This window comes from Lolium perenne, chromosome 1, assembly GCF_019359855.2.
Source record: "Lolium perenne isolate Kyuss_39 chromosome 1, Kyuss_2.0, whole genome shotgun sequence".
NCBI classification, from domain to species: Eukaryota; Viridiplantae; Streptophyta; class Magnoliopsida; order Poales; family Poaceae; genus Lolium; species Lolium perenne.
The window spans coordinates 164,221,620-164,239,072 of record NC_067244.2 but is presented as its reverse complement, the minus strand read 5'-3'; the positions used below and the strand labels follow the sequence as shown (position 1 = coordinate 164,239,072).

The 17,453-nt window shown below is 46.2% G+C and overlaps 2 protein-coding genes across 3 annotated transcripts; one reads left to right on the top strand and one right to left on the bottom strand.

Moving 5' to 3' along the window:
* Positions 1 to 5,794: 5,794 nt before the first annotated feature.
* Positions 5,795 to 9,485, top strand: LOC127311254 (probable ADP-ribosylation factor GTPase-activating protein AGD8). Its single transcript, XM_051341644.2, has 7 exons — positions 5,795 to 6,008; positions 6,123 to 6,241; positions 6,719 to 7,145; positions 7,374 to 7,634; positions 8,494 to 8,616; positions 8,952 to 9,053; positions 9,131 to 9,485. The coding sequence occupies exons 1-7, from the start codon at positions 5,937 to 5,939 to the stop codon at positions 9,236 to 9,238; spliced, it is 1,212 nt and encodes a 403-aa protein (XP_051197604.1). The 5' UTR covers positions 5,795 to 5,936; the 3' UTR covers positions 9,239 to 9,485.
* A 402-nt stretch (positions 9,486 to 9,887) lies between these two features.
* LOC127311241 (uncharacterized) lies at positions 9,888 to 15,539 on the bottom strand. 2 transcript variants are annotated; one of them, XM_051341624.2, is made up of 12 exons: positions 14,961 to 15,539; positions 14,011 to 14,325; positions 13,286 to 13,807; positions 12,951 to 13,034; positions 12,726 to 12,849; positions 12,509 to 12,619; positions 12,045 to 12,208; positions 11,623 to 11,943; positions 11,425 to 11,544; positions 10,777 to 11,338; positions 10,584 to 10,637; positions 9,888 to 10,510 (listed from the first exon to the last, which is right to left on the bottom strand). In XM_051341624.2, the coding sequence occupies exons 1-12, from the start codon at positions 15,417 to 15,419 to the stop codon at positions 10,311 to 10,313; spliced, it is 3,036 nt and encodes a 1,011-aa protein (XP_051197584.1). In that variant the 5' UTR covers positions 15,420 to 15,539; the 3' UTR covers positions 9,888 to 10,310. The 2 variants fall into 2 exon arrangements, with proteins under 2 accessions (XP_051197584.1, XP_051197591.1); XM_051341631.2 differs by having other exon boundaries at positions 10,372 to 10,510; positions 10,594 to 10,637.
* Between the last annotated feature and the right edge of the window lie 1,914 nt (positions 15,540 to 17,453).

The window sequence follows — 17,453 nt, the reverse complement described above, 5'->3', positions numbered from 1 at the left end:
ATCGCGGCCCACCTCTGACTTGGTCAAATTCTGGTGATAACAGAGCTGGAGGAAAATGGGTGTATTTCCAGAAGCCAAACCATCAGAAAAACTCAAATCCAAGGATAGATGCTGCATATTCTTGAGAAGGAAGAGGCTTTCTGGCACATGGTAGCTAATGGGAGAAAAGGAAGAGAACTATTTTTTCTTTGAAAAATGGCTTGGATACAATACACGGTACCCTAGCTCTGTTGGAACCTGCAATCAATTTCTATAAAAAATTGTTTGGTCCTGTGTTGGATGCTGGTGTCAGGTTTAGTGACAACATATGGGATGAAAATGAAAAACTAGATGACAGTGATAGGATAAATTTAGACATGCCTTTTACTGAAGAAGAAATTCATGAAGTAATAGATTAATGGAAAAAAGAAAGGCTGCTGGACCTGATGGGATTCCAGTGGAATTCTATCAACATTCTTGGAGCTCATCAAGAGTGACATTATCAAAATGTTCCGTGATTTCCACAAGCACAAAATTAACTTAGAAAGTGAAAGATCGAGATGTCGCCTAGAGGGGGGGGGGGGGTGAATAGGCAATTAAAACTCTTGCGGATTTGTCTTGTAAGAATGCAGAATTAAACTAACGTTTATATTACAAGCACAAACCCTAAATATGCTAAGCTCAACTAAGTGTAACAATAACAACTAGAGCTAAGCAAGATAGGCACAAGATATATGTAGCACAAGTGATAGCAAGATATATGTACTTCAAGCACGATGGCTATCACAAGGAAAGAGAGCTCGGGTATAGAAATAACCGAGGCACGCGGAGACGAGGATGTATTCCCGTGTTCCCTTACTTTGCAAGAAGGTACGTCATGTTTGGAGGAGTAGAGGTCCCACAAAGGATTCCTCAACGCCACGAAGGCTCACCCTATTCTCCGAGCCACACCCACGAAGGATAATGGCCCTTTCCTTATGGTTAGCTTTTCCTCCACTCCGGAGATGGCAAGCTCCACAACCACTTCACAAGCTCCACGAAGGAGAAGCCCGGGCCCCTTCACAATCTTCCACGAAGAGATCACCGGGACACCAACCAAGCCAACTAGGAGGTCTCACTCCAAGAGTAACAAGTTCACGGTCTCTCACTCGAACTAATCGTGGTGGAGAGCTCAACACTATGCAATGATGCAAAGCAAGAACACTAGAGGTGTTCAAATATTTCACACTCAAATCCCACCCAAGCAACAAATGCTAGGATGAGATTGGAGAGGAAGAACAATGGGGAAAGTCAACAAAAGACTCCAAAATCTAGATCCAAGGGGTTCCCCTCACTTAGAGGAGAAATGGATTGGTGGGGATTGTAGATCTAGATCTCCTCTCTTAGATCCCTCAAGAATGAGCAAGAATCATGGGGGGAATCAAGAGAGAGGGAAAGTTCTTCAAACTCAGCCCAAGGTGGAAGAAGGGCTATTTATAGCCCAAGAGCAAATATAACCGTTGGAGAAAAGTTGGGTTGAGTCAACCGTCGAGGAGGCCGGTCAACCGGGCCTAGGGCCAGGCCGTCCGATCCAGGGCCCGGTCAGACCAGGCCCAGCCGGTCCAAACCGGACCAGTCGCCGGGTCGTGACCGGGGCGGGTCTTTGTCGCGCAGAACGTGCGCCGAGGAGGCCGGTCCACCGCCCGGTCAGACCGGACGAGGGGCCGAACCCGGCCGGTCCAAACCGGGCCTGTGACTGGGGCATGATTGGGACACTTCTGTGTCTTACAGTACATGGTCCGGTTGGCACCAGTCCACGGGCCGGTTTGAACCGGGCCGGCCGGTGGGACGGCTCGTCACGCCGGGTGAGAAACTGGGCCAGCAGGAAAAACATGTTATACACAAACTGTGATAACTTTTGTGTCCGGACCGCGATTGACATGAAACCAATTTTGCTGGAAAGATAACGACGAATAGAACCCCAAAAAATATGGAGACTCCTCACAGAACATTTTAGATGATTTTAGAGAGGGAGTCTCCCACCGTCAAGAAACGGTGAAGACGTCCAATCTCGAAAATGCAATAGAAGATGCATGCGGATTCCGTTTTCGATGAACTTGTGCTTGTTGTAAAGCTAGCAACAAGCTCAAGAACCTCTCACAGAGAAACACCAAGAAGCATTAGGGATATGCAAAGTATGCAAAGGATTGAGCTCCCTAAGACGATGTGATCAAGTTACTGAACCAAAAGCCCCTCTTGATAGTGCGGCTATCTATCCTATAATCCGGTCTCCCATCAACCACCTTGAGACCGGTAAAAGGAAACCTAGCAAGGCCATACCTTTGCCTTGCGCATCCCGCTTGATCTTGATGATAACTCTTCAAGATCCACACAAGCCGGAATGCCTTACTTGATGATCGTTACTTCGTGAAGACTCACAAATTCTCCCCCATACACTATGATGGGAAAGCTCCATTGATGCACATCTTCACATGTCCATTATCACCAAATGGACGGCAAGCTTCAAGCATGTGATCCACTTGATATGCTCATCTTGAACTTGCCCAACTCAACCTTGATGATGATCACAACTTGATGTCATCCTCTCATGGGCATACCACGTGACTTCACGTGGCACATTCTTCATGCTTCATGTGTTGACCAAACTTGAATCTATTCTTCACTCTTTGTATTGGTCAACCTTGTATCTTCTCATGCTTTATCATACTATCTTGATCGATGATCTTGATGCCAATACACAAGGTGTATCTTTATCTTCATGGCATCCATACTTGAATCCAACACATGGAATACAAGTAGTACCTATGGAATATTCCTTCATATAAACTCAATGAAAACATTAGTCCATAGGGGTTGTCATTAATTACCAATACCACACATAGGGGCAATATACCCTTACAGAAAGAATCAGTTATGGGATTATTACACTTATCCCTAAGAGTGATGATGGAGAGGTTATTCAGAAGTACAGACCAATATGTTTGTTACAGGTTTTGTTCAAAATCTTTACCAAAGCCATGACTGTCAGGGCAGAAGCTGTTATGGCAAAGTTGATTCACCCTTGTACAAATGCTTTTATCAAAGGAAGGTATATCACTGATGGAGTGATGTTATTGCAAGAAATTCTGAGAGAATCTGAAAGTATGAAGAGGTAGGGGTTGTCTTGAAAATTGATTTTGAAAAAGTTTATGACAAAGTGAATTAGAATTTCCTGATAGACTCCTGCAAGCAAAAAGGTTTTAGTGACAGATGGATTGTTTCGATTAAAGAAGCTGTGACAAAAGGGACCCTCAGTGTGAAAATCAATGATGTGGTAGGATCATACTTTGTTAGTTTTAAAGGAGTTAGACATGGGGTCCTTTTGCTCCTTTCCTGTTTAACATGGCTGCTAATAGCCTGTCCAAGATGATTGTTACTACACAAAGAAATGGTTTGATCAAATGGCTTGCTGAAAACCTGGTGCTAAATGGAGTAGCTATTTTGCAATATGTAAATGACAAAATCCTTCTGTTGCAGGATGATTTTGAGGGGGCTAGGAATTTGAAATAGCTCTTGTACATCTTTGAAATTATGTTTTGGCTGAAAATCAATTTTGAGAAAATTGAAACCATGATGATACTTGATGATCCTGATAAACTGCAAGATTATGTTGATCTCTTCAACTGTCAGAAAGGAAATTGGCCTATCAACTACCTGAGGACCCCTGTTTGTGCTATGAGATTGAAAGTAGGTGAACTACAATTTATTGAAGAGAAAGTGAAGAAAAGTATGGCTGGCTGGATGGGAGGTGCTATGTCCATTGGTGGTAGGATGATTAAGATTGATGCATGCCTATCCAACATTGCTTTTTTATCAAATGTCTATGAGGTTACTTCACAAAACAAATATTGAAAACATTTCTAGGCCAATTAGGGATTTTTTCTAGGTTGGTAGTGCCAATAAATAGAAATATCACTTTGTCAAATGGAGATGGATATGTATGCCCAAGAGCAAAGGTGGTCTTGGTGTGAAGGATTTAAATAAATTCAATATCAGTTTGATGTGTAAATGGTGGTGGAAGTTAGAAAATGAAGATGGACCATGATAGGATTTCATGAGAAAAAAAAACTTGGGAGATAATGGTATCTACTTTGCCAAGCACATAACTGGAGATTCCCCCTGTGGTCTGACTTGCTACATATTAGAGACATATATATGTGTGGCAGGAGAATGATTGTAGAACTAGTTTTTGGGAAGATGCCTTGTGTGGACACTCTCCTTTGAAAGACAAGTTTCCTGAGATTTATGAGATATGCAATGAGAAAAACATTACTGTGACTGCTGCTTTCAGAAGATGGTTGTATGTTGATCTCCAAGAACAATGGTGTGGCTTAGTCAATATTCTCAATCAAGGTGTGCTAAATGAATCAGTGGATAGACCAAGGTGGAAGTGGACAAAAGATGATCAGTTTACTGTTAAGAGATTGTACAAATAGTTGTGCAAAAATGGAATTGATAGGTCATTAAGACATATGTGGAAGAGCAAAATCCCCCTGAAAATCAAAGTTTCGTTGTGGTTGATCTGGCACAATGCTATTGCTACAAAAGACAATTTGCTGAAGAGGAACTTGGCTGGAGCTATGATTGTGAATCAATTTTGCATCTTTTTTCTCATGCCCTGCAGCTAAATGTGTTTGGATCATGGTGGGGTGGTGCCCAAACTCGCCCTGGTTCCTTTGCACAATTTTTCTGGTGGATGCCACAATTCTCTCGAGCTAGCCGCAATGTTCAGATTGCTGGCCTGACCGCGATTTGCTGGGCTATCTGGAAAACGCGTAACAAAGCTTTCTTTGGGAAACTTTTTCTTAAAAACCCCGTTGAACTAATTTGCCAATCTATGGCTTTTATGAAATATTGGGCAGGTTTACACTCTACAACAGATGCCTTTCAACTGCAGCAAGGAGCAGATGCGCTGCTCAACCTGGCCTTGGGTGCTGGTGCGAGACGGAATGCTGCTGGGAACACACGACTGATCGTCCCGAGGATGATACTGAGGTCGATGGGAACCCTGACGATACAGAATATTTGGAAGAGTAAAAAATCTGGAGTGGTTTTCGCTTCCTGGATTACTGCACGAGATGTTGGGTCCCGTGATATGTCCACAAAAAATAGTCTCGCTTCTTTTTGTATATATCCATTCGATAAAAACTCTCCCCTAAGCTTTGTCCGCTGAACGCTAGCGTTGTAGCATGCAGCGTCCTCCCCCCCACCTCCGCCTTTTGTGGTAGATTTGTTTTGTGCTTTTATTAGTTTAATGGGCCTTAGTGAGCTGCGTTGTAGTGGGAAAAACTCTGTTTTTCGTTATCTCTAGGTAATGAAAATCGATCCTACGAGGATTTCTTGGAAAAAAAAGTGGTCCTCCGAGCCGGTCGCCACGCTGTCAGGCATTCCGTCGAGCAGGTGGCCAGCGTCGGAGCGGCGGAGTGTTGGACACCTGAATGCGCGACATCAACCAAGAGCAGAGGGGTGCGAGGAGGCTGTGAGGAACGCAGGAGAAGCTGCATTTTAGGGTTAAATCAGAGGCCCATTGGGCTGTTTTTCAGGTTAACCTAACCATTGGTTATGTGCAGTGGGCTGTGAACTGAACTATGAATCTGCCACCAGGAACTGCATGGGCCGGACAGCCACTGATAGAGGCGGCCTTGATCATAGCCTATTTCCCGTAGGACGTTGCGGCCCAGATAGATGCAAGGCGAACGAGGCACACGTGGAGGTGGAGGTGGAGTGCGAAGCAGAAAGGCGCCGCAGCACCATTTCCTCGCCGCGTTCGCGTCCGGGTGCGGTGCGTCGCGTCGCGTGGCTCTTTCTTCTTCCTCCTCCGGTCCTCCCTCCCTCCGCTGCCATCCCCGTCTCTCGCCTCCCCCCTCCTCAATTCGGAGCGAGGCGCTTCCTGGGTCGGCCCGTCCGATCGCCTCGCGATGGCGACCGACGCCGCCGCCGCCGACAAGACCTCCGTCTTCCGCAAGCTCCGCGCCAAATCCGACAACAAGGTACGTGCGCGCGCGTGATTGGTTTGGTTCGATGTGATTGCCCTGGGGCTTGTTCCCCTCCCTCCCTCGATTCCGCCTCGTTTGATCCCTATGTATAAGTATGTGCCCGCGCAGATGTGCTTCGACTGCAACGCCAAGAATCCCACCTGGGCCTCCGTCACCTACGGCATCTTCCTCTGCATCGACTGCTCCGCCGTCCACCGCAGCCTCGGCGTCCACATCTCCTTCGTCAGGTTCTAATTCCCCCCGACCTCCTTTCCTTTCCTTACTTTGCCCAAGTGTATGCTTCCAGACTAATCAGCTATGCACGTGTAAATTCCGGATCTTATTTTTTGGCACCTGGATAGGGTTTGATCTCCTCAATTGTACTACAGTACTTTTTTTTTAAGTGCCTGCCAGCCATGCTCATTTTAATATTATCAGGCCATGTGAAGTACTAGCACCAAACTGTGTGACAGAATCTGGCCCGCCTATCTATATATACTGATATGTGCTGCGGATGAGGCAAGCTCTAATTTTGATGACGGGTTCCTTTATATAAGCTGTACTAAGGTTTTGATTCGGCCCGCATAAATAAAATGTTCTGTCAGATACCGTCTTACTACACTTGTTTGATGCAGAAATGATTACTGTCTTTAAGCAGACAATTACTGTTGCACTCGTTCGAATTATCACAACTTATCCACTGAGTTTCTGGCAATAATCCGCAGGTCAACAAACTTGGATTCATGGGCCCCAAACCAGTTGAAAATGATGGTTTACGGAGGAAACAACCGTGCGCAGGCTTTCTTCAAGCAGCACGGCTGGACTGATGGTGGGAAGATTGAAGCAAAGTACACTTCGAGAGCTGCTGACTTGTACCGGCAGTTGCTTCGTAAAGAGGTTGACAAAAGCTCCACCGAAGATGCCAATAACAACAGCTGGCCGTCCTCCCCAGTCGCAGCTTCTTCAAACCAAGCGCCTGCGTTTCCAGATCTCGAACTGGCCGAGGCGTCAAAAGAAGTTGTCGATGACAAGACTGAGCCTGAAGTTATCCGTTCGCCTAAAGCTCCTACCCATTCATTCAAGAAGCCAATTGGTGGAAAGAAGCCTGGGAATAAGACCGGTGGGCTTGGTGCACGCAAGCTTACGTCAAAGGTAGTTTACACTTCACTAAACTGAGGAGATAAAACCTCCCTTTTTTGTCCAAATTCTGTTCTTCAAACGATGATGTGATCTGCTTTGCCCAGTTTTTTTTTGGAGTAAGAAAATAAAGAGCAATGTGTGCTTATACTACACTCATTTTTATCGATGTCCACTGAACTTTCCAGTTACCAAATTTTGTGTAGTCAAGTGAAATTCTCTAACTTTTGTCATTTGTTTTAGGGGAGTGAAAGCCTCTATGAGCAGAAACCTGAAGAACCGGCTCCTGCTCTGCCAACGGTGATTGAGAGCACTACAGCTAGGACCAAATCTCATACTTCCCGATTTGAATATGTAGAAAATATACCTTCTGCTGGGAGCAGTTCTGAGGAAAGTCAGGCATTTGGACATGTTGCTCCGCCAAAGTCTTCAAACTTCTTCGGTGAATTTGGGATGGACAGTGGATATCAAAAGAAACCTTCCTCTAGTTCATCCAAAGTGCAGGTAATGTTTCAGTTAATCAGTAGTTGCATCATTTGTACGACGATGGGTCATGAATACGTGATGTCACTTATCGTCTTAATTTTGCATAAGTTGGTATGTCCCGATCAATTCAGAATGCTAAAGAGGAATATTGAGTTCCACTGTAAACAAACTTTGAACTCTCTAGGGAAGTATTTGGTTTGATACATATACTGTGCTCCTAGTTTATTTCCACTCTTAGGTAATCTAACTATATGCGGCATGTGGCAGTATGCTTTGAGTAAGCTTGCATGCCTCAGAAAAGCACTGTCGACTTGGTCAACATTAACTCTGAAAATTAGCTATCAGCATTACAAGACGAAAAATGCATGCTGAGATGGTAAAATATCCACTGTATGTCTACATTTTCCGTGAACTTACACATTTGAAGCTGAATAACTTGTTTGACTTATCTCTAGCTGGAATTTTAGTTCGGCATCTTGTATATCAACAGCTTTGATATCTGTCCTAGTAATTGTTAGTAGCAAAAGGACCGATTGCTATAGGTCATACTATTTTTAAGGCCTGTAGCTCAAAAAGTGTCCAAATTGCTGCTTTTATTAGTTTTGGGCGGTGGTTCTTGACAGAAAATGTGTTATGTAAGCATGCAAGTCACCATATCATACTTTGTGGCCCTGATTATATTGTTTAAAGATCTTATAATCTTTACTGACTATGCTGTTATTTAAGTCCATCTGTGCATAATGAAAGCATGTGAGCGCGATTCCTCTGGAATTTTCAATAATTGTTACAGATAGTGAAATAAAAAATTGTTTTCATCCTTCCGTTGAGGTCTAATTTCCATGCGGTCCATGAAACAACCGATTTCAATGATCCCCAGGTTGAGGAAAGTAGCGAAGCAAGAAAGAAATTCTCAAATGCAAAGTCGATTTCGTCATCTCAGTTTTTCGGTGATCAGGCCAATTTGGAAAAGGACGGCCAACTCTCCCTCCAAAAGTTTTCTGTAAGTGTATCAACTGCGTTGGGCTGATAATAATATTATTCGTGGTCTTTGTTTAGAACAAACCCCAAGCCCATTGACCTGGCCTTGCCCTTACTTTTTTCAATCCTGAGATATCTTTGATCTTCTCATCCTGGTTATATTTTTACATTATTTTGATGTTTATACGTAGCTGTTTACATGTGATTTTATCATGGTTGATCAGCTGTGAACCTAAGTGCCCAAGTGAATAATCCATTGTCAGCACAGCAGGGTGGTAGCACCATGTTTGATAGTATCTCTGAATTGATTGGTCTCAGGTGGAATTTTACTTTCTTCTCACTTTTATGTTGTTGTAGGGATCGTCGGCCATTTCGAGTGCTGACCTATTTGGCCACCAAGCGAATAATTCTAATGCTGATTTGAGTGCTTCGGATTTGATCAACCGTATCTCCTTTCAGGTAGCACTGAAGTAGCATTAAGATAGCATGGCTGGTTACCTTGATGTGCTTGCGTTGACACTCTGTTATCTCTGCAGGCAACCCAGGACTTGACATCTCTCAAGAGCATGGCTGGGGAAACTGGGAAGAAGCTGACGTCTATGGCATCCAACATCATGTCTGATCTTCAAGACCGAATCCTCTGAGCTTTTATTTGGTGGTGGCTTACATATGCCTGGAAGATCTGTTTAAGAGTCCATGGGCATTCTAAACTTGTGAACTTAGTCAATAGTCGTCAAGAGAGGAAGAAATCGGAAATGCTGTACTGGCTAGCATTTGAACCTGTGACAGAAACGCTTTTGCCTCTGAGAGTTCAGTTTATGTTTAGATGGATCATGGATGGTATCAATCAAAGATACTGAAAAGAAATATGGATGGACAGTATCAAAGAAATTCCTTTGCTTGATAGTCACCATTGCATGCCATATATGGGGGACGTGTTTCGTTCGATCAATTTCCCCCGGTATGGCATTAGTTACACTGTGAACTGATTCCATTAACACATGCTTGGCTAGCCCAGTCCGTAAACAAATACCAGGGAAACGGATTACAGGCCAGTTGAAGTCTGATTCCGCCCAACCCCCTCCGGATATGGATCGCGTTACGCAGACTAACTCGTGACAAATCTTCCGCCTCCAATCCCCACTGGGCTCTGCCCTGATCTTCATAGCGCCGGCGCTGATCGGCAATAGATCTTCCCGGAAGAGCAGCGGCAGGCAGCCGCCGATCCCCTTCTCTGACTGGCGTTGGTGGCCGCCGATCTCCCCGCTCAATTTCCTACTGTATATCACAGGAGCAACCGCTGTGTCCCAGGAAGAGCACCAGTGGAGCAGCGTGAGAAGCAGGGGGGTGAGGTAGCGCTTCTACGTCCTTCTCGTTTACATTACCAAGTCGAACAAAACAAAATAGGAAAATTTTCCATTACACCGCAATCCCACTGTAACTGATTCCATTACAGTTTACGTTAACGTTTGTTGAAACAAACACGTCCATGGTGTTGTAACCGTATGGCAAGATGGAATCACCAGTCTGTTCAGTCAAATTGCCTGTAGCATCACATAAACCAAAACCTTGCAACAGGGAAGCAAAATTCCACAAGGCTGGCTCAAGCGGCCATCTCTGTTAAGAGTGTCCAAAAAATGCAGTGTAACTTCTCTACTTTCTGCACTGCAAAATGCGTTGTGCTTACGCCTAATTAGCTATATAGAGTACTGTATCTTAGCGTCGTCTTTTCTTGCATCTCCCTCTCGCTGCCCGCCCCACACTCTTCTTCAGTAGAGCTTTCTTTAAGCCACCACCCCCCACACTCTTCTTCAGTAGAGCTTTCTTTAAGCCACCACCCTTCCTCCGCTTCGCCATCGTCCCAGCTGCGGACTGTTGCCTCATCCGCTTCCTTGCTCTGGTCTCGACCCCATAATCTGCAAGTTGCAATTAGTAAATATAAATACCTAAGACATACTGTTCTGAGCCCTGAGGTGCCAATCCTCTTACGTGCGCGCACCTCTCCAGCAGGTGAAACACAAGAGCCCCGCATCTCATCATCTTCTATAAAACACGAAGACGAGCTTAGTAAGATACCACAACCACCAGCACAACATACACTCTCATAGAAGCTAAGACAGATGCGGGAACCTTGTGTGAGCAAATTTCAGGTTTTCTCTTAGCTAAGGAAGAACACACTTACTATGCAATGTCAAGTTTTCAGGACAACAGTCCTCTTCAGGTTTATGTGATGATGATTGGAGTAAGCTGCAGCTTTCCCCATTTTCTCGTGATGACCCTCTCCGGGAGCCTGCACCATTAACATGAGACGGTAATTCATGTGTGCTATGGCTCATTTCCTTGCCGCGTGATCCCTGTAGGCTGACATTTTCATTGTTCTTCGATACCAAAGCCATCCGACGAACATTTCCATTTTCCAGGCTTGATCTGGGAGGGGAGGTGTGTCTCTTTGTTTCTCCAGACAGGCCTCCACCCAGGCTTCTGCGGTACAGCATCTCCGCGTCAGATAGATCTTGTTCATCACTGTCACTTCCACTGCCACTTCTACTGTAACTACCCTTGTCACTGTCAATGGAAACACCATCCTCGTTCAAACCTTTGTCTGCCAATTCTTGCAAATAACCCAACAGCAAAGTGTTCTTTTCCTCGAGTAAGGTAGAGAACCACGGGGATGAACCTTGCTTGACATAGAACAGAAGATATGCTTTACTGTCCAAAACTTTATCCTCACTCAATTTCATGACCTGCACCAGGAAAGGTTAGAACCATGTAAGATGTAACTGAATGAAAAAAAATGAGAAAATAAAGTTACTAGCAGTAAATATATTACCTTCTCATCATTAAAGTGATACCAATCTGTTTCTGACGAACGGATGTAACAAACATAGTGACCCTTGGATGATTCACCCAAGTGTTCTACAACTCCATACAGATCATACTTTTGAGGGTTCTGCAACAACAAAGTGTGCATCAGCCATATAAATGAGTGCCTGGGGAATATGATAAAGTGAGAAGAAAATGAACTCACAGTATCAGCAGAGCTCATGAAGGGTTTTAAATCCAACTCTAACTCATATTTCACCATCTCTTGAATCTTGGATATATTACTGCCTAAATTTTCAAACCGTTTCAGCTGGATCACTAGAACTTCTGGAGCCTGCTCCACCTTCAAGTGTTTTTCCATGTTCACACGAGTTTTGCATCCATCACAAGTGAAACTTTCAACCACCTCAGTTTTTGTAAAAGATTCTAGTGAATCCAGGAGAGTGTCCATCTGGTTAATCTCCAAGCTAAGGTCAAGAAAAGACTCCAATCTGTCTGAGCAATGATTGCACTCTGGACAATGCAGCTGAGCAAATAAAAAAGATTCAAGTCAATATCACATTTGATTATCACGGGCTATGTCAGAATGATACTGATCCAATTGGTAGTGAGGATCAGCAGACACACCTGGCTTTTCACTTGGCCTCCAAAAACTTGTTTGACAATAGAAGAGGGCTCCTCAGATGAGACCCCCATGGGAGCAACAGAGGCATCGTCTAATTTATCAAGCAAGCAACGGAGGAGTTCATGTGCATCTTGGTGTCTGCCCCAACTGAAATCTTGACATATTACTGCAAAAAATATTTTGAAAAACCAAGATCAGGACATAGCCACAGGGATGTCTCAAGTACGCTATATCTTGTAACGAGAATATAACAAACATTGAAGGGGATAAATGCATACAATATAGCTAAACAAGACCAGCACTACAAGAAAAGTTATCTCTGGTAATATAAGCTACCAATTAAGTATAGCAGAAGGAACTGAGAGTTCAGTTAAACAAACATGCACTACAAACAAAGAAAGAAACTTAAATAGTAGCTTACGAATATATGTAGAGGAAATTTAAAGGTTCAGTTGAACAAACATACACTTCAGGAGTTTGACAAACTTCTTGGGGTAGAGAACATTCCCGGAGAGCCTGATGGCTTCAGAAGCATGGTGACGTAGGGAGCAGTAACAGCAGAATTCGTCCAAACCACCTAGGGGGGAATTAGAAAAACCCAATTGAAAGCATGAAAGTTGATAAGAGATTCTCGGCGCTATGTAAAATACAAGAATGAAAGTAGAGTGAACTAGATGACTTACTAGGACATAGACCTAGGTGACGATCTTTCAGAAGCTTTGACACCAGAGGAACAGTGTGAACCACACACTGGAGAATGCAATTAAGGAAACATGTCCACTTCTCAGGATTAAGTAGCGAGGCACCCTGCAAAAGCAACGCGAACCAGTAAAACAAAAACGCCTAAACTCGATTTGGGAGTAAAAGAAGCAAATCAGACATGAACATGTAGCACAAGTCTATCTTACCACAGGGTAGTCTTTCTTTTCACGGATTCGATTACGGAAACAGCATGGAGTACGAGCATAGACACGCTTGTCATCCAGAGAATCCTAGGGCAGAAGACAGAAGTGGAAGATGTCAAAACACACACTTCACATATTTAGTGTCTAGATACATCCAAATTTAGAAAATCTCCGACATCCTTTTCGGGATGGAGGGAGCATTAAATATCACACAATGCTGCATCAAAATTCGCAAGGTTTGTATGATAGCGTAAAACAAATATCTGTGTTACCCTGGGATCATTACGCATACTAGTTCATAATAATAATTATATATACAAAAGGCATAGATGGTTTACCATCGGATTGTAATGACTAAGAAATCTTGGACCTCCAAAACTGAACCTATCATGATGACCATATGGATAACCTAGTGGGTTATCATGATACAATCCATTCATAGGGTATCTGGGACCATGAAATGCATGACCATAATCTCTGTGATCCCTATGGCCATTGTAATATCTGCCACAATGAAATGGGTCATCATAATCTCCCTGATCTTCTTCTTCTTCACCACTCTTGCCACCATGAAATGCATCAAAATTGTCTCTATGATCACCACGACTTCTGCCACCATGAAGTGCATGAACACAATCTATATGATCACCACGACATCTGCCACCATGATATGGGTTAACACAATCTCTGTGATGTCTTTGTCGACCACGCCTGACACCATAGCATTCTTCAACATCATGAGGCTGGCCACCATAATATCTAGGGTCTCTTGGTCCACCCCAAAATCTGCCACCATTAATTACGTCATACATATTCCTGGGGTATCTGCAGGGTGAACGGTCGCGATGATCATGAATATCCTGGAGAACAAACAAAACTGAAATGTTAGCTTATTGGAGTGTATGAGCATGCGGCTGTGTGAGATAGAGGGAGCATGCATGTGCCACATTAGATAAAATCAGTACGCCAAAAAAGGCTATATGGCAATAACTGGGCAGTATCAGAAGCACACAAAAGGACAGTCGCAAAGAAGAAGTAGCAGGAATTATTAGGGAATGCTTACATCCCAAGGATTTTCGTCTTGCAAGGTCACATTGTCCCCCTCGTCAGCTGGACCTGGAACCTTGAAGAGATTTTTGTCTTGCGAGGATGCGCCATTGTCCCCCTCGTCAGCTGGACCTGGAACCTTGAAGAGATTTTTGTCTTGCGAGGATGCGCCCTTGTCTCCCTCATCTGCTGGACCAGCTGGAACATGCAAGGGATTTTCGTCTTGCGGTGTGTCTTTGTCTCCCTCATCTGCTGAACCTTGAACCTGTGAGCGATTTTCGTCTTGCGGTGTCTCCTTGCATCCCTCTTCCACTGGACCGGTGCCCAGAGCCTGCAATCAAACAAGCACCCAGTCGTCTTAATGTGTACGGCAGAACGCAATTGGGGCGTGCCGGAGGCAAGGAAACAAAGACCACCAAATTTAATTGTGGACCAACCAAATACTACTCACAAAACCCCTGCCGCTATGCTGGAGTTCCAAAACCCCGAGGAAAATCAGCACAGTTTCGAGGTAAAATTGTCCGGCTATATCTGTTATCTGTTATCAAATCTAAAGGGGGAAGCCACCGCAATTTGGGGGAAACGGTAAACTGCAAAGCAACGGAAACGTCGGAGCCGCAAGTAGCCCGCCGAGAGGGGAATCAGAGCAGAGCTAGCGGCCGGGGAGGCGCGGCTAGCGAAGCAAACAAATGGCAGATGAAATCTAACCGGCCACGGACCTCAAGGCGGCGACTGGCGAGCGCACGAAAAAACAAGATGCGAGATAAAATCCGCTGAGATTCCGGTAGATTTGCCGCTCGATTAAGCAAGCCGGGCGGGCAAAACACGGCCGAAACCGGCCCGATGATCGTGGAAATTAAGAGGAGTAATTAATGAACAAGTAGACGAAGGCGCGAAGCAAGCATGAACTAAGCTAAACTGAACCGAAACCGAAAGCACGCCGAAGCAGTCACCCAGAGAACCCACCGATTCGAGCGGCTGGGGCGGAGCCGCCGCGGGCGCCGGCTGCTCATCCTCAGGCGGCGGCGTCGGCGGCATGGGTGGTGGGGTTGGCGCGACGAAGGAGATGGCCTCGCTCACGGCGTCCGTGGCCTCGGGAGGCTGCTCATCCTCCTCATCCGCCCGCGGCTGCGGCGGCGGTGGCGCGACGACAGCGTCGACGGCCATGGGCGGCTGCTCCTCCACCTCCGGCGGCGGCGGCGTCGGCGCGACGACGGCGTCCGCGGCCACGAGAGGCTGAAACTCACCCTCCTCTTCCTCGGGCTGCGGCGGCGTCGGCGCGACGACGGCGACGGGAGGCTGCTCTCCCTCCGGCTGGGTCGGCACCGCCGCGACGACGGCCATGAGAGGCTGCTGAGCCGCCTTCTCGTCCTGCTGCGGCGGCATTGGCGGGACGACGGCCCCGTCGACGGCGGCCGCGGCCATGGGAGCAGAGCAGGCTAGGGTTTTGGGAGGGTTTGGGCGTGGGTGGGTGGTTGGGGGAGGGGCGTGATCAACCCGGACGCGTTGGGTCCAAGGGAGGCGTCGCGGAGGAACTCGGGCGCGCGCGGCGCTGGTGGAGGCGGCGGAGGGAATTTATAGGGTACGCTCGGCTCGGAGCCCTGTGGCCGGCCGGGTCGCTCCGGGTCTCGTCCCCTTCGTGCGGGCTTGGGTCGCTACAGCCTACACCCGCCACCTGCGGTAGTTTGGGTGGGTTTGGGCCCGCCTCACCTCTATCTCTTCCATCTATTCTAGTAGTACTATCATATCTATTCATGCAGTTGTATCTAATACCTAATAATAAAGGAGCTAACGTTTCCTTGGTTTGGTCCGTTGAAGTGCGTTTTCGTCCAACTTATTTTGCGCCTTCGTACGACGCCCCGCCGGTTCGCTGGCGATTCAGGCGTGTTGCTAATGGACAACGATACCTGTCCCAGTCGGTTTATTCTTGAGCCGTAGAAGAAAATAACTCTTCACGTTCCGGGCGCCTTTCCTATCCTAACCACCACGGTCCCTATATAGCGATCACCGCGCAAGACCAAGGAGAATAGATCGGCAACTTATTGACATTGGAGGATGACCATGATGCTAACGCCCATGAACGTCTGCAGCGCCGCCGGGGGGACGCTGAAGCTCTGCACGATCCAATGGTCCAGCGTCGCCGCCTACCCGGAGCCTCGATTATAATAGACCAGTCCCGCGTGAAACTGCCGCCCTCGCTGTTAATCAGGTTGTCCGATCGCCCGCCACCGCCACGTATTGGTATGCCTGCAACTGCAAGCTGCTCGTGCTCCTTACCACATCTGTCGATGAGTTTCCCATCGTGCATTCTCTCCAATCCGGCCACAGAGAAGGAAGATCGGGCCCTGAGGACCTCATCATTGGGTATTTCATCGGGTTCTGGCACGGCGCTTCAGCCAAGAAGCAGCAGCCGGCGTGCATGAAGGAGTTCCTGGAAGCAGCGAGGTGCGCGCGTCAAGGAATTTTAGACAGACGGGAGAAATTTATCGCCAATCAAACCTGGGATTGAGCTTTTGACTAGGGTATTATTGGACGACGATATAGCGACTGGTTGGAAGGCACAAGCATTGCCTCTTATAATGAAAGGAGAGAATGGAACTACGAGGCCTTCGCTTTTATTTTACCAAGCAGATTAAGGAAATTAATCCTCGATTCTGAATGCTTTCTCTCCGTGTCACCGTTCTGACTGTTTCGCGGAGTCAGCGGCAGTCTCCTTTGTTCTACCGATTAGGCCATGAGTCCGCCGCTATCTCCGACGTGTTCTGCCGACCTCGCTGGAGAGAGATTTAAAACACTGCCGCATGCGTAGCGCATCGAGCAGAGTCCGATCTGGATCAAAATTGTCTGCATCATGTTTTCATATATCTGCCGCAATAGAACGTGTACGAGAACAACACAAAGAGGAGCATTAGTTCAATTTCTCACCAGATCGGCATCGTAAACTGCGTGTGTGGCGGGCAAAAGCACATGTAGAACAAGCTGCCAATGCCACATCGTTTTCGGCTTCTTGTTGTCGACACCGCCAAGCTTGGTTGTGGCGAGAGGGGACCGGTATTGCGCAGTGAGCGCTTTGAGGCAGCCATACGGCGGTCGACGCAAGGTTGGAACCGCGAACGCGGTGCTCAAGAAGATCTCGCTGCCACGCCCTGCTATCGATTTGCATGATCTGCAACGGCACATAACGGTTGTACGTCATGTAACAGTTGTACCGACAAGATCTCGCTGCCACGCCCTGCTATCGATTTGCATGATCTGCAACGGCACATAACGGTTGTACGTCATGTAACAGTTGTACCGACGAGAACATACATTATGGTTTTTATATCCCGGTGCAACGCACGGGTATTTGTGCTAGTCTATACCTATACCTATAATAATAAAGGAGTTAAGGTTTCTGGCAAAATTTTCGTCCAACAAATTTTAGGACCGTTTTGCCCTCCCACAAAATCGCATAGTACA